Below are 23,211 nucleotides of genomic sequence, written 5' to 3'. Positions count from 1 at the left end.
TGTGTGTGAGAGAGAGAGAGAGAGTACTAGTGGGTGCATGTGTTTGTGTGTGGGAGAGAAGAGGGAGACAGACAGGTTACAGTGGTAATGTAGTGTTCCTTGGCACTTTTAATTTCTGTCAATTATGGCAGTGTGTTGTCTGCCGTATTTGTTATTATATCATAAAGTCTGTGTGTGTTTTAATAAGGCTTATAATGAATGGCACCATTAGAGTGCTGAATGTAGGAATGTGCACAGCCGGAACAGCAATGATTGCCCATTCAGGTTTTTCACACTGTTTTCTTAAAAAGGGGGGGTGTTTTGGGGAGTGGTGAAGGGGTCGAAGGACTGAATCACATTATAATTAATAAAGTCCACCCATCCATGCAGTTTTTTTCTCTTTATAATTTTAGTGCCAGAAGCGAACCACTGTTTGTCCATGTCTGTTATTCCTTTTTAAACACCATGGCGTTCGGCTTCAACAGTTCACTGTAGCAATGTGAAAAACAAAACTTTGAAAACAGTAATCAAAAGTTATTCAGTCTAAAAACTGTTTATCTGTGGTCCATTTTCTGCCTCAACAGAATTCCCATTCTTCGTGTAAGACCTGTCAAGATGCAGTCAGAAAACTTCGATTCAAATTTGTATGTTTTCTATCACACTCCCCTAAAGATCCTCCATGTACTCAAGTAGAACGATCAGACTCCGTTTTGTAGGATTGCAAACAATGTTCATTGCAACTATAATCAGCTCATTCCTCCTTTGTCAGTGCCGGTTTTCTTACACTTTTGCAATTAAGCAAGAATTTCTTTTGAAGTCGATCGGTTGCCCCATTCTCTCTCATCGCTTTTGTCTGTAGTTATTCAAATGAGAGCAGAGTGACCTGGAAAACCACCCTGCATTGTGCCTGTTGAGTTTATACCACTGCTATAGAGCATAAACAAAAACTGTTTAATTAGGTGCTTTACACTTTATTAGTCCTTAACTCATACTAAAAACATGCACGCACGCACACACATAACACTGCCTGCGTTACAGTCCTCACTTATTGAATAATGAGGCTCTTGCCGCGCTACAGCAAAGAATAGCTAAACTGTGATGAGGACCTGTGTGTGTGTGTGCGCGCACACGTGGGTGTGTGTTTCTTTTTGGATGCTGACAAGGAAGAAGAGCTTGTTAAGAAAAATGTTTTCTTGGCCAGAAAACAGCAGCTTTATGCTATAACTGGCCGTCTTATGCCAAGATAATAAAGATGAGAGGAAACATCCAACATTTAAAATGTTAAAATACTGACACCACCTCCATCTTTAAACATATGCAGGCACATGTGCTGACGCCCCTTTGTTTTAACTGCTTAGTTTTCTTTAACTTAACTCCCTCCTTTGTCCTTTTGACAACTTTGGCCCAGTAGACTTTTTATGCCAGTCACCATGGAGACCCACCTTTAAGTGGCGTGGAAGTCATTCAGGTCAGGGGAGGTCAAGCCGAGGGACTGTTTTGGCAAACAGAGCATGCTTCATTAGGCCTTTTGGCTTGGGGTTCATTAAAACTGCAGGAGAGGACATTCCAGGAGACTCTATTAACTAAGCAGTCTTGTGACATGCTGTCAGGCCAACAGATTTCAAACATCTTGTGTTAAACTGCAGTGCCCTCCCCCCCCCCCCCCCCCCCACACACACACACACACACACACTCCCACCCCAAACAGCCCACCTCAATCACCCACCCACACTCACATACAAACACAAAGGCACAATGGCTCAAATAGACAAAACATACTTGCACCAGCATGAGACACAAGTGTAGAGTTCATATACACGCGCACAGCCCCACTTAAAATCACACGCACACTCAAGACTTCCTACGTCTTCTGCCGCTCTGCTGCCACACTCTTCCACGCACCCGCCTTCACACAATAGGCTCCATCTGTTGGCCCTTGCAACTTTCCCTTAGCAGTCCTCTGGGTGTTCTTTAGTCTGCTCACAGAACAAACCACAGCCACTATGCCGCTGCTCCTGCTCCTGTGACACCGTCAGTTTGAAATAACTACTGTTAGGTAGGGCAGTGGAGGGAGTGGTAGAGAGTTTTGGGAGTAAACTGGAAAAAAAGAGAGAAAATAAATACATTTTATGAGGAATAAAGTGTTATAGAGGGAGGGGTGGTTAAGGGTTAGAGTTACAGGGTGAGAGAATGTTGGGTCGGAATTAAATGATAGAAGGCACAGGGGAAGACTAAAGGAAAGGCACATGCTCTGGAAGCCACTCAGAGTCCAAATATTTGATCTTATTGTTCAAGTGGAGCACATGCCAGAGAACGTGGCTTCAATGCTTTAAAGAATCACATCCGAGTAAGTAAATTAAAAGGTTAAGGTTATCAAAATGCAAGCTACTGCACTGAGAGCTTGTCAGATCAGGGTTTTTAGTTCTCCTTTGGAAAAAAAAAGCAGGTATAACTGGATTATCCCTGTGTTTCATTTGGCAGGCCTTATCGTGTAGGCTGTATGGTCGGTCAGTTCAAACTGGGCAGATTACTGTTTGCAGAGAAGAGGTTTAGCATCGTTTGGAGACTATGATATGTTAATTAAAGTGGATTTTTTGAAAATGGGACTTGCATGATGGCAAACTCCACCTCGGCAAAGCCATAAGCCCATCTGTTGGCAGAGGTGTATTTGGGTCTGTGTGTTTTTTTTTTTTTTTTTATGTCTCTGTGCTCATGTCTATCCATGTGAGAACCGGTCTCTGCCTTTTAGAATTAGGACACATGAAGATATGTTGTTTTGGTCTTTCTGGCCACCTCCTTATTCTGTGTGAGCATTGTGACTGATTTACAGTTCACTGAGAATAAGACTTGCACAGTGTTCTGTCTAGGTGTCACACATTATCATATGATGTAATATCACAGTAACTATAATTTCTTGATGGTGCCCACACATCTGATTTTTCTGCACCGCACTGTGCTTTTGATCCTCTCATGTTGTGAAATGGCTTTGTCTGCAGCAGGTAATGTGTACAGGTCAATCTGCAGTAGTCTATTGAATTTTTTCTTTCAGCCAGCACAGCTAAAATAAAAGTTGGTCAGTTCTGTGGGATGGTTAAAGTCGATAAAATATGAGGCACACTAGCAGGTGGCCAGTTTCTCTTGGAGCTACAGGGATATCAAGGAAGTGTTTCTTACACATTTTGCAGTACGCAGGCTCCCGGGGTTGTTGAAGGCTGAATTAAATTTTAATGATTTGAATTCTTAGCAAACATGCATGTGTGTTGTATCAACTATACAGTTATACACCAGAGCAACCTCTGAGAAAAAGTTATATGGCGACAGTGTTACAGCTTACTTTGATGCCCACTAAAGTGTTATCACATTTGTGGTAGTTTCTGTAATTTTATTATTTATGTTTTGAATATTTGTTCAGGGGTAATCAACCTATTTCCACCATCCTTGCACTAAAATATTTTATATAGACGTCAGGAGAAATTGATGGGTCGCCAGCAGGGGGCAGTGTGGCGCTTATTGTGCTCCCGGGGGCTTTACGTCAGTTTGGTCCGCTTTACAGCTCTGCTGAGCAAGATAAAAAAAGGGACGCAGAGTTTGCCCTGTCTCACTTATTTCTCCTGTTTCCAGGTTAGTGGAATAATAAATTAAGCTAAGTAACTGAAGTGTAATATGTTGACATGTCGCTGAATGTTTTAATGTCCGCTAATAAGGCTGTTTTATGAATATGTGGACATATATGTATATGTAGCCGCATTTTCGCGCCTGATAACGTCACCTGTTGCTGCCCAAGTCACGTTGGTCAGAGTTCTATTTTTAGCTACCTGAACATTTTTGTGAAGTCTAACAGTTTTGAAATGTATGATATTGTGTAAAATGTGAATAGCTAATGTTAAAAACTGAGTTTATGTACTGTAAATCGGTTAAAGGCTAATGTTAAAAACAGATTGTATATATTTTAAAAGTGGTCAGGGTCAGTGGTCAGCTCATGCATTTTGGAAGAGTAAAAGGATTTTAGTTTGAAATGGCAAATGCATTTAGGAACCATATGTAATATAAGATATGTTATATATGTAATTCGTAACATAAGCTATGTTTTATTTTAAGTTGAAAAGAGACAACTTACAGGGTAACAGTGGTTATTTTCATTTTGATTTATTTAATCATACAAAACTTATAACTCAGTATTTGCTGAAAGATGATAAAAGACACATTGTATTTTATTTTGAAGTCGTGTTTATTTCATAGAGAACATTGAGTGTTCAGAGGAGGATTTAAATTGTGAAGGTTTTAATAAATCCTCTCTCTCTCTCTCTCTTCCTGCTGAGCCAGATGAAAAACGGACACAGAGTTTGCCCTGTCTCACTTTGCCCTGTCTCACTTTCTCCTGTTTCCAGAGAGAGTGTATAAGCTGTTTACGTGGTGCCAGCCAGTACCTGTAACATTACCACTGATTCATTTTTATTAGCCCTTTGCTAAATTTGGCCACTTAATAATTACATTACATTAAATGTATTTGAAAAGTATTATCTTACAATGGCAAACACAGCCACCCACACTAAGTGATTAAAGGCATGAAATATCATCACACAACCACAGTGCTGTGCATTGAAAACTAGAGCACTCAAAAGAATGCAAACCTTCACCAAAGCCTCTCTTGATCTGAATTTCAACAAACACAGTCACCGACTTTTTAAAAATGTCTTTTAAAAATCCTGAATCTGCATCTGGATCACCACCAAAGTCTAATAATGTATTCCTTGGGTCATAACCGACATCCTGAGCAAACTTTATCAAAAGCTGTGGCAAACTTTTTGAGATATGCTGCTCACAGTCAGACAGACAGACAAACACTGGCAAAAGCACAACCTCCAACTAAAATACTGTTAATCCAGAGAAAAATGAATTGTGGCTACAAACTCAAAGCCCACTGTCTATTAATAACATAATCTAAGCCTGCTTCTGTGCTTTGTCACAGAAAAAAACTTGAGCCAACATCCTCCTTGAATTATTTAATCACTCATAACCAGACCTCCATTTAGTGATAATATTAAAATCCTCTATACTCTTGAGTTCAATGCTGTGACAAACAGGTTATGAGGTCTATTTAGCAAACAGTCTCATTATTAAAGCTATACGAGCATCACTTACAGGTTCAAAGAAGTTCCTTCATATAAAATACAGTATAAACGAACATGTGTTTTGGGGGGGGGGCATACAAGCTTGTCTTTACGTCTGTGTATGTGGCTTTATCTGTGGCCGACAGAACATGAATAATAGAACACAAGGGCTTTGTTATTAAAGTGGCCTTTTACTGTTTAATAGCTTTTATCACAAGCTTGCTTTGGATCCATTCAATGTAATTTCTTTCCATGCCTTGTTTTTGCCCCCATTTTTTAGCATGCCCAGATTTAGCTCTGTTTCATCCTCTAATCCCTCTATTTTGTTAGTGACACTGGGAGACGAGCCGGGGCTGTGTGGCTCAGCCCAGCCTGTCAAAGCCTATAACATCTCTCACCAGGATCAGGTTATTGTTTGAGCTGTGCGTATCTTCTTTATATTGAATTGCTTGTGATAGGAGGGCCTGGTGTCGTATGTCGCTCTCTCTTTGTGTGTGTATATCCATGCCACCATGCACTTTTGTGTGCGTGTTTATTGTACGTGGGTGAAGCGGCTCCAAATACCAAAAATAGGACACACAAGAGTGGATACAACAATTGTCTTTTCTGACCTCCAATTTCAATATTGTCCCCTTATGTCCCTTCTACACTCAGGCCCCTTACCCACCGTCGTGTTCTTGGTTTTGCTTTCCACTCGTCCATCACCACGGTGAGGTGATAGATGGGGCGGTGGAGACGGGGAACGTTAAAGTTTGTGGGCCGTGGACGGACAGCTCGGCATGAATATCTGCAGTACTGAGTAAGTGCTGGGAATTGGATGAGCAAGAGCGAGGGAGGTGTCAGCACTTTCCCTCCCATGCATTTTCACTCTGCCAGATTGAGTCTCATTATCTGACCCTGCTCCTCTTCCCTCACTGACCTAATAATATTGTTTTCAGCAATCCTATCCGACCTCTGACCTCATGATTTCACACAAGAGGAATCTATTAGATAAATTATTCTATTTTCCCAAAGAAGTCAGCTACTTTTTCAGTTGTTTGATTCTGTTTTGGATAACACAGCAGCTAAATAGGGTTATCAATTATATTCTTTTACTCTCCTTTTAGTTAGTTAGTTTTATTCCCACATCTAATGCTGATTATTTTTCTGATGAGGACTTTATCTAATATAGATGCACTCACTGGCACTGTAAGCCTCATCATGTTGTACTGCACCTAGACAAAGATTTCTATAAAATCTCATCAACGTGATCTCATTTTATTGGTTGGGAGTGTTTGTTATTAAAAGTTGCAGTATCAGTGAATTAATGTGATTGTGTGGGAGCTCGTTAGGCATCTGAGATAAACGGGGGAGATTTGGGAAATAATCCCTTCCCAATGTGGGCACCACAGCTGGTCGTCTTAAACCTCTCCCTCCCATCCCACTGCAGACACACACACACACACATGCACATTTGCCCGCACACAAACGCGTACACACAAACTCATGCCCAGTTCTTGAATCCATGTTGCTGCCAACATGCATTGGGACATGGAGACAGAGGTTTAACAGGAACAGTAACAAATGTACTGTTTAATTTTTTTTTTTTTCCAAAGTCATTAATGTTGACCCATGCACCTTCTGCAACCTCTTGGTTCATTTGATCCACCACAGGTCACAGAGATAGTAGAGGGACAAGGATCTTGTCCTGATCCAAACCTCATCACTATGACAGACCTGCAAAAGGTAAACGTGGAGTACCTACTGCTATGTATTGCTGTTTTTTATTGTAATTGTCATTTTTGCTTTCTTTTCATTCTCTCAGTCTACGGCTGCCTGTTGAATCTCCTTCTCCTGTGGTCTACTGGTAGCCACATTGGCAGGGGGAATCACGTTGACCTTGTCCACAGATTCTGAACACAGAAGCATCGCTGATATGGCAGCTGCACTGTGGCAGGCAACTGAAGCCAACACTACAATCAGATCATCAGGTCAGATTGCTGTAGTTAATGCCGAGGCTCAGAGTGTGGATGCAATCCTCTCCAGCTCACTGCACAAAGACAATTTTGCAGGTCTTTGTCGGAACCCTCAGCAGTACTGAAGGGTTACTGAGGCCCTTTTTCATTAAATTAACTGCTTCCTAAGAACTGTGTGCACTGAACTAGTTAAATCCTCTTCTTGGCAAGGATCACACATTGTGTGCTGAATATCTCTGCCTGTGTAAACTGTTTGATACTGACACCAATGTGTCATTTTTATATTGTAATTATGGATTTTCCCTTTATTTTGACAAGCAACAGAAGCTAAGCTTCTACATTGCTTATGGCAGTCCATGATTTAAGCACTGCACCCCACCCTCCACCCCATGCACCATTCTCACAAACACTACACACACCCACAGGCATACACACAGGAACCTACTCCACTTTTGGAATCAATCTCTTGGACATAACCCCATCTTTCCTTCTTCCGCATATTGTGTTGCTTTCCACCATAGTGCTTATTGCTTTCTTTGATTAATCTTCCTCTTTGCTTTTCCTGCTGCACTGGTATGAGTCAGTAGACTTCCTGTTGGTTTTCAAAACAACTCTTCATGTCAACCTTCCTTCCTCCCTTCTCCCCACTTCTCCTGCTCCTCCCTTGCCTTCTATTTATCACTCTACAGCCCATTTTACAGTATCTTTCTGTCTCCTTCCTCCATCCGTTTCTCTCGCCTCATTACCTTGCTCGTTCATGTCCCCTTCATCTTATACTCTGCCTGTCCAACCTTCTGACATGCATTCTTTTTACCCGCCTACTGTATCTCCCTCCTCTTTCCCTGCATTTTCCCTCTCACCATTCATCTTCAGGTCCTCTGTCCATCTCCCTCCCTCCCTCACCACCTCTCTGTCAGACCCCAGCTCCCTCCCTCCCTCCTCCTTCGTCTGGTAGTAGAGAGCCTCCACTCTTGCTGACAGTGCTGTTTCTGTGAACTGAGTGCTGAGCTTCACAGCCCCCTCGCCTCCCATTGCTCCCTCTGCCGCCTCTCCACTTCATCCTCCTCCTCCCTCCCTTCTTTCCTCCTGCCTCCCACCTATATACCCCCCCAGGCAGGGGAATTAACCTTCCAGCCCTGGGCTGCTGGGCTTAATGACTGTCTGTGGGCCCAGCTTTGACTACACAACCCAGCTGCTAACATCTGGGCCACACTGCCTGTGCACATGCACACACAGAACACACACTGGCACTGTGCAGTATACACAATATAAAGATACAGCCCTTGAATCGGTGCCACTATGAGGGTGTACGTGTCATTATCATTCTTTCTTTATTGCTTGCTGCACAGATGTGAGAGACTCCCTCCCCGCTCCCATTTTTCTCACTTGCTCTATTTGGTCTACCGTTACTACATGGGTGACCCGTGGTGGAAAAACAGGTGCAGCAGCATTACTGCTTTCGTGTTTATGAGCAAATGGCTTATACCTCTCGACAACACGGAGTGACCGCTCAAGTGTGGACTCCCGGCAGATTAAATGAAAAATACATGCATGTGGAAAATAAACCTGACCTTTAAGTCTTGTCTGACTAGAAAAGCTTTCAATTTGTTCCACTGAGAAAATGGTGGTATTCTCCAGCCACTGCTGTGTATATAATTGACAAAGGGGGTGGGGTGGGGGTTGTTTGGCTGTTTCCTTCTCCATTTCCAGGTTACCCCAGGAGTATTCAGTATAGGAAATACTGTAATGTCGATGGATACTCTATTTCATTAATTATGTAATGTTACAAAATAGCTGCTGTGAGGACATCTATGTTGCATCTGTATCTTTGAGGGCTGCTTTGCTTTTTCCACCCCGCCATCATGAAATAGTAAATAATGGTATTCACAAAAACTCAGAGAATGCCAGAATAGAATGAAACTACAGGCATGGTCCTCCGATTTTTGTTACTGGCTCACTGCTACTTTATCAAGATTTTATTGATATTTATTCAGTTCTGCTGAAAAAGGAGGTCCAACAGCTTTTAAAAACAGTTTTGTTACTGTGTTTCCTTAGAAGTAAAGAAAAAAATCCTTTGAATCCTTGGGGCATCGTTGACATGGTTATTGTTTTTTTGACATCTGTTTTACTGTTTAGGTGATCTCCACTTGTAACCATCTCCACCAGCACTTCTCACATTCATTCTTCAGTCTCTGCTTCTTCCTCTCTACCTCCCGTCTCATATCATCTGTTTGCCTCTGTCTCAGACTAAGGAGTGAAGGAAGGAGGGGTCCCATTGGCATTCTTTAACATCTCTGTGGCTCACTTGTGTTCAGAGAGCCATCTCTAGATCAGGAAGACAAAAAGACGCTCCTGAGCCTTGGCATCACTCAACAGGTAAGCACAACTCTCTTTCTCTCATGCAAATGCACACACCTATTCAAAGACTCAGAGCTTTTTTAAGACGAAGGCATGCCCTCTCTCTGTGTGACTGTCTGCCTGCTTCACTCTTTCTCTCTGTGCACCCTAGGCAGGCAGATATGCTTGAGTTGGTGAAGGTTGAAAGAAGGTTTTGCCTCTCTGTCTCTCAACTTTTTCCTGAGGAGAGCAGGTTTGTGAATGTGTGTCGCGAAGCCAAAGTAATCTAGTAAACTTGAACACTTTGAGCCGAAGGGAGCACATACAAAACACATTACCATATCTAACTTTGGCTTCTTTAACTACCTTGGAGTTGCACTGGTCATGAACACTGGAGCTGCTGCTGAACTGCTGGACCAAGCTGATATGATTTGCTCTTTCTTTCCTCTAAAGGTCCAGGTCTGTGTAATCAGACTGCTTAAATAATGCCATGTTTTAAAGGACAATGGTCTCGGTGTGATTAGATTATTTTGATAATCTTATCTGTATCCTTTAGAAACCATCTTTATCTGCAGTTCAGTGTTAAGGCAATAATGGCTTACAAAGCTGCTTATATTATCTACAGTAAATTGACCCACAGCTGGAGAGAATGATGTCGATGTAGAACCACATCTGAATTCGGTGGCTACATGGGGGCTGAAACCTCATTTTCTTTGCATTGACTGATTTCATGGGCTTTCACATTAAATTGTTCTGTGATTGAGTGTATTGAGTCGTTTGATGATGTTATTAAAGACATCATTAAATAAACTACCTGTTAGGGTCACGCTGAAAGGATCAGCTACCATTAATGTCCCTGTAAGGAGAGTGACAGCCCTGTTTCTTCGAGCAAATCAAATTTAAGATCAAGTTTTCTCATTTGGATTTCTAAAAAGCTGCTGAAGAATATGATACGAAAATCTGTGGCATGGAGTGCTGTTGTAAGTAAATATAGGTCTTTCCTTCATTTGAGGATCTGTTAAATTTGAAGCAAAATTGCATATTGCAGTTTTCCCACAAGCTTCACAATCCCTGTTCTTTTATATAATGAAAACAAACATTCACGTCAGTGAATCAACATTCTAACGACAGGCTGTGTGTTTTAAACAATTAAGGCAGGTGTTTGACTTGGTAATGGGAATGTGGGGGAGGTCGGAAGGCTGCGTCTGCTTTCATTAAGAGTCCAAATTAAAATGATGACTCATGAGGTCTGCGGCAATCTTTTTGTGTTGGCCAAACATAAGAGAAATGGAAGAAATGCAGCTGTGATGAAAAAGAAGAAATGTCAACGCTAGACCTGATAATGATGGAATGATAGAGTTTTTTGTTTTGTTTTTTACATATTAAAACCGATGAAGATAAAGAGAGGAAAGGCACTTTTAACCGTAGAGAATAATTCCTATTCACCGAAGAGACAAGTAATTGTCCTTGTGTGTTCAAAGAGTGTGTGCTGCGGGCTCTGGAATACACAAATGTTTTGAGAGTGAAAAAAATAATTGAGTGTGAGTTAATTCTTATCAAAACCAGTTGGAGTGCAACTAATCGACTGAGGGGAGATGCGTCAAAGGGCTGTTGCCTTCAATTCATTTTGTCTATTCAGATGAGAAAATATTTAGTTTTCAATTAAGTAAATCACTATTATTTGTTCCACTCCTGCAGCAGATAAATTGAAGTGATTACAAACTGACTGAAAATCCACAGAGGGCTGTTCCCGGTCAAATAAGGAAGACTATTAGATGCAGTGGGCACAGATGCACGACACTACCTACATTCTTAACTCCAAGTTCTTTTAGTTCAGTAGCACACATTCATTGTCCTGAGAGTGTCTCCAGTTTCATAAAAACATGTACACAGGTTGTAATTGGCAGCTTAGTTAGTACAATTGCATTTTCAAAAAAGTATGTTTGCATGTCCTCACCAATTTTTCATCCCTACATTGATTGATTGATTTAAAGTTGCTATAATGCAACGTTGATATGCTTGGAATCTTGTCATATTTTGAAGTCAGATGTCAAATCAGTTAATTCAATTGCGAACACAAGCTAAAGTGTGTCCGAAATGTAGAAGCCTTTTACAGCCTCATAGACAACATGGCTTACCAAATGCCCTTGAAAAAGCATATGCCTACATACAGTACTCGTCTTGAAGGGTATGTGGTGTTCATATTTGCTTGTATGTTGTTTATATGTCTCTTTGTCTTCCTTCATTGTTCCAGCATTGGCGAAGGTCAGGTGTCACTGATGAAATGGACTTCTTTTCAGCATGGATTGTGTCGTTTTCAGCACTGCACTGCCTCTATTTCTTCTGGGGTAAGAGAGGGATCAAAAGTACAAACTAAATATGAATACATTCACTAGGGCTGTTGTGGTACTCACAAAAAATGAAATGCTGTGGTATGAACTAGACGGAGGAAGACGAGATATAACACAAATGCACATGATGCCACCTTGTATTAAGACTTGTTCCAGCAAAACCAATGGCCACTGCATCGGTGCTGTACGCGTCCCTTTATGGCAACGCAATGTGTGACTCTGTGACTGTGTCTACTTCTGTTCTCTAGCACAACTCGACTTTTGCTTTTGTGACTACTGTTTTTGTGTTTTTGTGATTTTCTTTAATTATATGGGAAGTTTTTTACATTTAAATATGTGGAACTAGTGAGAAGCTGAAAATCTGTGATTTGAATAAGTTTTTTTATTCATGTTAATTGAGAAAAAAATAGCAAAATAGGAAATGACAAAATAGTCCAATTAGAAAAACAACACAAAACAATAATGTCCTAATTGAGCCAAATGTTTAGCTATAATGGCAGAATAGGAAGAAGTATAGGATATAGTGGAAGCAATCAAATTACATGTTCAGTGTAGCATAATAGCTGCTGTACCGCCATGTTGCCTTATTTGCTTGGGTCCTCATATAAGGTTTTACAGTTAAAATATAAACAGTCAGATTAACCTGGTTAACTGCCCTAATTTAGCACCTTATCATATACCTAGCTACAATAATAAACTGTATGTATATGGCTTTGCAGGTGACAATAGCTGTTATTCAAGGTACAGTGTGTAAAATGTAGATTAAATTATTTCATTTGGTGGAAAAGATAAAATAATTGTGCTTATTTAAAAAAAATCACCTGATTGTATGAATTGTTGTTTTTCATTAACCACAAAAGAGCCATTTTAGACTTTCGTGGACCAGGCAGTCAAGGGGCCATGTTGAAAAAATATTAAAAAATATTTATTTTGAATGTGCAAATCAGTAGAAATCTAGGCCCAATAAAAGGGGTCAACTTTACTCTACTCTACTCACTGCTTAACTAAACACATAACTAACTCCACAATTGACAAAGAGGGGACATGCATACAGGCTGATCAGACAATTTGTAAACAAGAGGGGAGACTAAACACAATCAATACCTACACTTAATACAAAACACAATATATCCCCCCCTTTCCTTGTCAGCTGTTGGTTAGGTCCAATCCCAGGACCTCTGCTTTTAGCCAGGCTCCACCCTCACGTGCAACCTTTGGCTAAACCAGGAAGGAGGACTGGATTGGACAGGCATGGTAACTCAAACCAACAAAATTAATTCACACAATGAAGTGATAAACTAAATGTGTGTGCTTCATATAGAGTACTGTGTAGTGTCAAATGTAGAAATAAATATTTATATTTTTAAAACAAAAAGACTGTAGTACTAACTTAACATGACAAACAAACTTAACATAATTCTGTGCGTTTATGAAACTAAATTGATTACCAGACTTGTAATGTAATGGTGTGGCTGTTGATTCAGCCATCACATGGACCATCATGTTACAACAGACCACAATGGACAAATTAAACACTGTTGGAGCTTTGATGCTAACTGGAGGCTACATAGGTTCTCCAACACACTTAGAAAGGGAAGGGTGAGATGAGTGGCGAACTTGGCTCAGTGTATGAATGCGTATGAAAGATGTGTGATAGCAAATGGGCTGCACATAGCATGCTGTATATGTGTGTGAATGGGTAAATTTAAAAACTGTAGTGTCAAACAGCATTGAGTGGCTATATAAATGGACCATATAAATGTATGTACATCTTATACATTGTATCTTTTTAAAGCATGCCCTAATGCCAAGTGTGACCACGTTTTCCACTCAGAATACCTAGGATAACTATAGAGGAAGGCAAAATGAGACAAAGTGAAGTACTAATCATGATCTAAAAGGGGAACCTTGCATATTCTAATGTCATACACTACATACAATACTACTGCTTTTTACTATTTAGCTTCTGTATCACTGCTGTTAACTTTTTTTCCCAGGTTTCCATTTATACCAGTCAGCATTAAGAAAATTAATTCCCAACAACTGAAGTTTTAGTTGAACTGTTTGGTCACAAGTGCAAAAAAAATGTAGGGCAATGGCTGCCAAGGCTAATGGAACTTTGAATCCCCCTTAAATTTACTCAATTGGTTTAAAGGCACAGATATCATCATTAGACTAACTGGCCGTGAGCTAAGAGTGAGAGAATGGGACCATGAGCAGGAAACAACAAACATGTCTCATCTATGTCGTAATAAAAATATTCATAATATTTCATGGAATTTTAAAGTGAAAGTGCTTTTTTTATTTGGAATGATGGATACTTCACAAAATTGAGAATCTAAAATTAAGTTAATAACAATGTGGACAACTGTAATTAAAACAGAATCATATAAGTCATATACAGAGGGGGGGGGGGGGTCATGGTCTGCATGATATCAAGTGGCAGGGGCAGCATGTAATCAATTGGGGGGCCTGCATGTGGCCCATGGTCTGCCAGTTTGACACCTCTGCACTACAGTATCTAATGTTAGCCACTATTAGCTACTGCACAAGCTGTAGTTTCAGTTTACTGACTATAAATTATTGATTTAATAACTGATTTACTGATATCCATAAAGGGACATGTAAAGCACCTATAAACCCTGTTGATAGACACATTATGTTGTTTGTCAACTATGAGTGAAAATGTCTTATCACAACATTTTAATTGTGATTTCAGTGTTTGTGTATCTAAAACTAGGTGTAATACTGTTTCAGCAGCCACTGTAGATCACTTCACTACAACACTACATATTCATGTATGTAAACTGGATGCAAATGTGCGCCTGTGTTTGGTTGTTTGTATGCATCCTCTGTAATGGCCAATCTTGCCCTTCATATTTGACGTGAGGTGACTGGTTCAGCCTTGATCTGAGAGCTCTGCATCTCACTCATGTTGTCAGATGCAACAGAGTATGCACTTCACTTGGTCAGTGCTTCAGTGAAGGTCAAGATTCAAACAGCCAAGCAGAATCAGCCTGACTTCTCCATGGGGCATTGTTTAAATGAGATTCACATTTAGATATTAGGCACTAATTGGGGAAATGCAGTTGTGTTTGACTCCTTCAATTGAATTTATTCAAAGTCCACGATGTAATGATCACATAATCTTAGCCCCATTGTGCAGGTTTGTGGGTCTGCTCCTGACTCGAGCACACTGCACCACAGAGTGTCGTCTGGCTGAAGGATGGCTGAACCACACCTATGTCAAACAAGGGGGATTAAAGTGATAATCATTACTCTTCCCCAGAGGAATTAGCTGGTGGTACATCGATGCTGAAGAGAAACCACAGGTGAACAGGGTCTCTGACGCCACATGTTTTTTCTCTGCACAATACCCTATCTGCATGGCCAAGAGGGGATTTCATTTGCAGTAATTACCTTATTGACTAATTTTCAGGGCCGTATCACTGCAGTTTCCCATCAATAAAACATATGCCAGGATGAATAATGTGGCCAGACACAACGGGGTGCCTTCTCAGACAAAAGATCACATGACTGAACCCCTGTGGTGCATGTTTATGTCAAGCTTCCTCTACTCTATTTTTTTGTCTTGCTCCCTCTATTCCTTCTCATTTCCTCTCACAACACTCCATGCACACACTCGCCCCTTGTACTTGTCCACATCATTACATTACATCCTATCCTGCTCTATGTCTCAACTCCAGCTGTTTTGTGTCTTCAGGCACGCAGGCCCAGCAGGCCTTCAGGACTGAGCCCAGGAACCTCACTGTGCGCATGGGAGCCACAGCTGTATTGAGGTGTGAGGTGCTGCGGGCCTCGGGGACTGTACAGTGGGTCAAAGATGGCCTCCTCTTGGGACCTCACAGAAGCCTGCCAGGCTTTCCACGCTACAGCATGATTGGAAACCCCAAGAGAGGTAAATGGGATCTCTGAATATGGTCTATGGCCTTTTGTGTTTTGATGTATGACCACTGAAATACAACCAGGCTTGTAATTCAGTTTAATAAAGAATCAAAAAAAAAAATCAGTACATGACATGACATATGAAAGGGGCAATTTAAAGTCTTCCAATCCAAAGAAAACAATACGAAACAACTGCCATTGTTATATTAATCTTAATCTAATTAATCTTATATAGTGCTGCTGTCAGCTCAAGATGCATCCAATGGTATTTATGTTGTCGACTCTAGGTGTAAATGAGATGATGTTGTTGCTATGGATGAAACACTTCATCTGGGATAAGTGTATGGGAATCTTATGGCACACTAGATATTTATATGTGGAGGATTCGGGGTCAATGAGGTGATGTGACTGTCAACAGCCTCACACACTTTCTACTGTCATGTTAAGACAAAGACGAGAAAGTAAAGCGACGGTGTCAAGAGTGTCAGCAAATCAGTGAAATGTGGCAGGAAATAAAGAGTGTTGCAGAATGTGCACTACAGTCTATAAAAAGTAATAGCCAATTAGAAGGCAATCCTCGAGTAAAAGAAGAGCATCTGTTCCTGATCAGCCTGCAACTAGACAAGATGCACCTCCCAGTTACAGTGTGGTTTGTTTGGTGACAGACAGAGATACACAAATACCCAATGCCCATTTATGCACACAAACATAAAGATTTTTTTCTTTCAACTGATTAGTTGTGCATCAGAAAATTACCGGTTTTAATGTCAATATCAACAAAAGACCACACACACGCACACAGTCTGGTTTCCATGATTTCAGAGGACATTAAATTCACTAACTTTAATTTCCTGGAGAATTACTCTAACCGTAATCATAACTACGACTGTCCTAAACCTGTCCTTAACCCTTTAGAGGAAACTCATTAACAAAAAAAACTAGAAATTTCAACCCTAGAGTATTATTGGAGAAAATGACAGGGTTTGTTTTCCTCCTTTTGTTACATTTTTCCACTGTTTTTATTTTCATGTAGAAAATCAAGGTCCATGAAGGTACCATATGGTTTCTTGCCTGTCTGTGGTAAAATAAAAATCCAAAAAGAGCTGTATGACTGTACTTTTTGCCTTCTGGAACCGTACCAAAGTTTCAACCGTCGCAGGCCTCCACTGATTGGTCATATTTCATGATGAAGATCTCACGGTATAACGCGGTTTTGGATGTCTTTGGAAGGTACCGAAATATAGTTCTTGTTAACCCAACCCTGACTTCATCCTAACCACACAACATGTCATGTCTTCACTGTAAACTTTAATGATTTAAGTTGTGCGGACTTGCTTTTTGTCCCCATAATGTGAATGTTTAAAACAACACACACACACACACACACACACAATCCAAAACTCAAATATAGAACCATGCATAAATTATCCATCAGCACGGGTACACTTTACCAGAAAAAGAAACCTCAAACTGCAGACTGACGTATGCAATCACTTAACACTGCAAAATCATTTAAGATGGCACTTGACTGCACTTGTTACTTCACCGGTTTTCACTGATTGTCACCAACAGGGATATTTAATGATGCTTAAAAAGCCTAAACTCACACACTGAAGCAGGCGCACAGGAGAGGCCAGCTCTGATTTCAGCGTATACTTGGACTAAATGTAACACCCTTAATGTCCTTCTGCTGCAGCAGTGATGCAAGTACGCAAGCCAAGATTGTAGCATGACGTGTTTTTGTAAAGACATACACACAGAACAAAAGACGGGAAGGTTGAGTTTTATTTCTTTATACATGGCAGTAACTCAGACTCAGAAGTTTTAATTATGAATTAACAGTTGTGAAGACTATTTGAACAAACAGATAATATTTATATTTAACAGTTAATCTGAAGTCACATCTGAATGTTATCTAAATGTTACTCGTTTATCTGGCATGTTAGCACCTGGAATTTGCCATTTTTAAGTTTGATAAATCTTATAAAGCAGGAAAAAGTATTAAATGATAAATGGCGAGAAAAAAAAGAAGTTGGTTAGTTTTCATCGTGTTTTTGGAAACGGTGAAGCCAATGCACAGCACATTGAGTCAGTCTACACTCACTGTAGTTGTAGCAGTAATAAACATAAAACATTATAATTTAATGTCATATTTTGAAATACTGATAGACACTGTATTGATTACAGTTGACAAATTAAGGTGAAAAGGTTGTCTGAATGCAAGCAAGTGGCAGCAACCTACACAAAATGTTTTTTCCACTTTAAGACCAAAACACAAATGCAGAGGGAAGATTATACGCTGCTGCCAATAAAATGGCTATGTAGATATATGGCATCCAAAATTTTGAAATAAATATATGATAATAGACAAGTAAGCAAATTACATTGCAGCCATCTGCCATTTCCCCCACCATAAATAGACCTCCACCCTCCCAGCAGCTTGATTGCACTACTGTATTTGTGATTTCAGGAGAGAGGAATATGATTAATACCTTGAATCTCCCCCCATCCCCCCTCTCTCTCTCTCTGTGCACTCGCTGATAACTTGGATATGAAAATTGCTTCTGGTTGGTGTTAATTATCTTGCCAGCTTACTTGACATATGCATTTTTAGGACTGGGTAGTTGTCAGACCAAGATACTATTTTGCACATGTTAGGCTGTGAGCCAGAGAATCAGGAGCTGGAAAACCAGCGCTGAACATCTAATCCCCACAGGTTATGGCGGTGGATCAAACAAATCAAGCCCTGTTGGCAGGGCCAATCTCAGAGCAGAGATACAGAGAGAAGGACTCTGCCTGGCATCAATTAATAGACAGTTTATTCAGTCAGTGTTGTGAATCAGGGATTTTGTTTCCAGTATTGGAAATTCGTTCTGAAATAAAGTGTCTGTGTTACGAGTATAGACCACTTGCATGTCAGTAGAAATGTCTGCAGCAGGTTCTCAGCAAGCGAGATGATTTCATCTCAGAGAAATAGGCAAGTCGTTTTTTTTTTTTCAACCAAATTAAACCAAACCAAACATCAGTAGTCAAGATTATTATTGCACAGAATTGAAATGGCAGCGTGTCACTGTATAAATTGCTTTTATTGTTAATTTTCCCATTTCCAAAGTTTTAAATTGCCTTCAGGATGATTCAAGACACTGACACAGGACCTACAGGAGGTGGCTATCAACAGGGAGTTTTATAATCAGTGGAATATGAACAAGAAAACTAAAGGAACCCTTCCTGTGTGTAATGATGTATGTGTATTTATTGAACATAACAGAAGATGTCGGAAAAATAATTTCTCCATATCTTTTCCAGGGCAGCATAATCTTCAGATTGAAAAGGCCCAACTGGACGACGACACCACCTATGAATGTCAAGCAGGCCAGTCTGAGAGCAGTCGAGCAATTGTTTCCAACACAGCCTGGCTCAACGTCTTAAGTGAGCACAATCATGGAGGGTCTGAATTCAGGGCACCTAAGGGATTATAAATGTGTATTTGCTGTCACAATATTGCTCATAAGACTCATTCTTCTGTCAACAAACGTGTAATAATTTTTATAGAAGTATCTATTGATAAAGGGCTTTAATCAGGAAAAGGGAGTTAGGATTTATCCAGGTTTCCTTGGTAGGCTACAATAGAACTCCAGTTGCAGTTTCCCTTAAGTTCAAATCATATTTGACACATTTATGAACCATGAAGAGATTATTTATTTCTTTAACAAGCACTATTCCAGTGATGATGTTCCAGTATGTCCATGGCTTTTCACAGCAGCCACACAATATGAAGTATGAATACAGCCCAGATTCCCTGGCAAGCCTAAGGGCGATCCATGTCTCTCCCTTACACAGGAATGAATTATACCAGAAGTGATTGAAAAGTTCCTACTTGACAAATTGTGCAACGTCATTAGACCACCTGTTGTCACTCTGTAACAACCAGTATATCTCTCACTCCGTCCCTGTGCTTGTGGGAACGAGCCCATATGTGGCAAGGAAAGGACTCTAAAGGAGCCTTTCTTCTCCAGGCGCAGTTCATTTACTTACATCCCCCTCCCCATTTTCTCCATTGCACAATTCCCCCCTCTCTGCCTGGGGAGTTGCCTTGGCGATTCTAGTGGCCTCACTCTCCTCTGGGAAGAAAGCAGGTTTTTCTGACATCAATGGGCCGGTCGGGGAGACAGTGTGGGTTAGGAAGAGACATAGACCGCAGACGTTTCCTTAGACTGCAGAAGTCTCATGTCCGACAGCAGGCCTACACCTGCAGCCACAGCAGGCTCAACTCCCACATTTATTATCTCTGTGATGTCTGTTGCATCTGCACCCACATACACAAAGACAACACCAATTGCCTTTGGATTTGTTGAAAAAGGCCAAACTGTGTGGTGAATCATACCAGTAATATTTACCATGACTGAAACCTAATGTTGCCCTGTGTTCCTGCCATGCTAAGATCACAATCCTCATCGTGCATCACAGCTGGTGTTTTTGTTCGCTGTCCTGGGATCACTTACCAGCTGTTAACAGTTTAAGATGGACAGTTGCAGCTGTATTGCTGCAAAGGCCAAAGCTTGTAGTGACTGACTTTAAAAAGCACTCTGCAGCCTTGGTCCTAAAGGGTCATTTGTTCCACCCCACCAACTCAACTGATTTAAAATACGTGACTAATCTGAGGCTTGATAATGAGTTGATGAATTCAATTTCCTGTTAGTGTTGAACTGGGACCAGAAACTGTGCATCCTTTTGAAGAGTACTGTCTCTGATGAGTTCCCCATGGACTTCTCAATCATTGAACTACAGCTCCCAAGGCCCCACACCCCTGGCCAGTCAACCATGGGCATATCTCATCAAGTCCTGCATCAAATCAAAACACTATAAACTCTTTATGAGGAGATACAGTGGGAGACAATGGAGAAATGTGGGGGAAAAAAAACAGACATTGCTGGTCATATAATTGGATTCTCACGTCAGAGGGAGTGGCATAATGACTGGCTAATTGAAGATGGGTCACCACAGGCAGTAAATAGCAAGGACCAAGGCAAAATATCAATAAGCTTCAACCATAAGCTTACAAAGAGATGTTTTCTAGACATTCCCATTGGAGCAACATAACTCCTGTGTGTTTTTGCTTTCCTGCAAGGCTTAGATAGGGGATTACTGCAATAGGCAGATCAACTGGCACTGAGTAATCCATGACAATAACAACCTGCTGAAACCCCCTCCTTCACTAAAACTTACCCCGCGCTGTGCCTGTCACATACCTGACACATCCCATGTCTGTTTATAATATTAGCCATAGCATTTAATCCTGTTAATGAACATCTCTCTCCCTCGCTGTGTGGCATGCCTGTACAGATGCCTACTGCAAATATTCAAAACAGTAATTTGATGTGTTCTGATTTTAGAAGTTTACCCATTCAGTTGTTACAGTTAGGTCTTCAAGAAATGTGTGTGTGTGTGTGTGTGTGTGGGTGTAAGCTTATTATCAGTGTTGGTTGGAGGTTAGAGGACATTTTAGGAACCAAGGCTGTGGTGAGGTTTTGTGGTAGCTAATGAGTTTAGCACTTGAAGAGTATATAATGAGCCTTCATTTTATGATTTCCTGTTATGAATAATGGAACAACTTATAAACGGGGGCACAAGAAACACAGAACATGGTAGCTTTATTCTTCTTTGTTCAAGAAAAGTTGTGACAGTTGCCCAAGATGAAACCCATTCAGAGGACGATGTGATATACCCACTTGTGTGACACTGTGTATATTACTGTGCCAGACTGATTGTTGTAGCATCATGGTCCTAACAATCAGGCAGGGGAAGTTGTGCTACAGAGCATAGTGAGACTCTGAAGAGTTCTTAACTACTTTAAATCATTAGGGTCGATCAAACACTGTCAGTTCAGACCTTGCGTGTGCATAACGGGTCATTTGGAAGATGGAGGCTGATGAACAGAAGTTTAACTGTTGTTGCTCCCAAAACAAAAAGTAAAAGACACCAGGATTTGGAGGAGAGTGTGAGTGGATGAAGGATGGTGGGTGGGGTTGGGTCTTATATCTGGCCCAGACACTTGCTCCAATCCTCCCTTAGAAGAGAAGCGAGGGGGAGACAGACAGGAAGGGAAAGCTGAAAAAAGAGCACTGATACAGAGGCTATCATTGCTAGAGTTTACACACCTGAGACCTACAATGTGTGTACTTGTATTGTTTTCTCTTTAGGACCTTTTACTGCATAAACACTCACCATGTCATATCAGGACCAGTAGTCCTCATGGAGAGCAAAACCTTGCCCTTAATGAAGCAGAATGCCATTTCTGAGGAACTGTTTAAGTTTGGGGCTCAGATTTGAATTGTGATTAGGTTAAGGTTAGGCATTAACTGGTTATGGCTAAGGTTAGGGATAACCCTTTGTTTAGGCCCAACGAAATAGAAGTCAATTCAGTATCCTAAGAAGAATAGCTGCGCAAACATGTGCATGTTTTAAGGCACATATGACATGGAAATCATGTCAATCAATTTTTGGCCTCGTAATAACAGCTGTCTTGTGTGATCCGATCACAAGCGGAAAGTGCTAACTATGACTATTTACACCTGGCATTAACGTGCATCATGTCTCCTTTGATCATGTGTGGTGTGCTGCTAATACACACCAATGGTGTCTCTTCACATGGACAAAATTATGTTTTAACAAGTCTGATGGAACAAACTGTTGCCAATGTATTGAGTGTGAATGTCAGTGTCTATATGTGTGTGTGTGTGTGTGTGTGTGTGTGTGTGCGTGCGCTCAAGTGAGAGGTAGAGCAAATGAAAATGAGATGTGTGAATAAAGCGCTACTCACACTGCTGTGGCATGAAATATGAACCACTATAAAAAGAAAAAATGTGTTGGGGAAAAAAAAAAAACTTCAGCGCGTTAGAGAATATTAGCTGGGGGGGAGGTCATACATGCATTCTGAGAACCGATTGTGTCCATGCCATAGACTATATATATATATATGTATATATATGTATATATATGTATATATATATATATGTATATATATATGTATATGTATATATATATATATGTATATGTATATATATATATATATATATATATATATATATATATATATATATATATATATATATGTGTATATTTATGTATATGTATGTATATAAAAAATGGATGTAGTCTTTGGGTTTCAAAGAACTCCTGCTCTGAAGTCTTCCTGTCACCTGCAACCAGGCAATTATTGGACAATTGCACAGGTGTCCACACATTTTTCATGCTTTATCATCTCTTTTCCTCAAAATTGGACAAAAATTGACATTATGCTCTTTTAAATCAACTGATAATGTGAGAAGTAGGTTATTTCCCCGTAGACTTTCATTCAAATAAACTTGTTTTTTCAATCAGCAGATCCATTCCTGTTTGGGTTCTGGGTTGGCTACAGGCACCAAACTAGAGGCTTATGTCCATTTCTTATAAACAGCCTATGGTTCAAGCATGCTCAGAAATGTGGCCACAAATGTCCCCAAACCACCGAATGTGAGTTTTCTGATTGGGTCTGAAGATAAATTCAGGACACATTGGATGTGTTCAGAGGGT

The 23,211-nt window shown here is 40.5% G+C and overlaps 1 protein-coding gene across 4 annotated transcripts in view; it reads left to right on the top strand.

The window, feature by feature from the left end:
• The first annotated feature begins 3,548 nt into the window (after positions 1–3,548).
• The window catches only part of nphs1 (NPHS1 adhesion molecule, nephrin), a 42,330-nt gene continuing 22,667 nt past the window's right edge, over positions 3,549–23,211 (top strand). For 3 of the 4 annotated variants that reach the window (XM_058646744.1, XM_058646742.1, XM_058646740.1), the window contains exons 1-9: positions 3,549–3,600; positions 5,745–5,889; positions 6,744–6,815; positions 6,895–7,060; positions 9,292–9,421; positions 9,555–9,635; positions 11,637–11,730; positions 15,458–15,652; positions 18,946–19,068. In XM_058646744.1, coding sequence (XP_058502727.1) covers positions 11,667–11,730; positions 15,458–15,652; positions 18,946–19,068 — 382 coding nt within the window. In that variant the 5' untranslated portion in view covers positions 3,549–3,600; positions 5,745–5,889; positions 6,744–6,815; ... (2 more) ...; positions 9,555–9,635; positions 11,637–11,666. Of the gene's footprint in view, positions 3,601–5,744; positions 5,890–6,743; positions 7,061–9,291; positions 9,422–9,554; positions 9,636–11,636; positions 11,731–15,457; positions 15,653–18,945; positions 19,069–23,211 lie in introns of all 4 variants that reach the window. The other variant, XM_058646741.1, reaches the window with a different exon arrangement.

This window comes from Solea solea, chromosome 13 (assembly GCF_958295425.1).
Source record: "Solea solea chromosome 13, fSolSol10.1, whole genome shotgun sequence".
Taxonomy (NCBI): Eukaryota; Metazoa; Chordata; class Actinopteri; order Pleuronectiformes; family Soleidae; genus Solea; species Solea solea.
The sequence above is the reverse complement of the archived record's forward strand: the minus strand, read 5'-3'. Positions and strand labels throughout refer to the sequence as shown.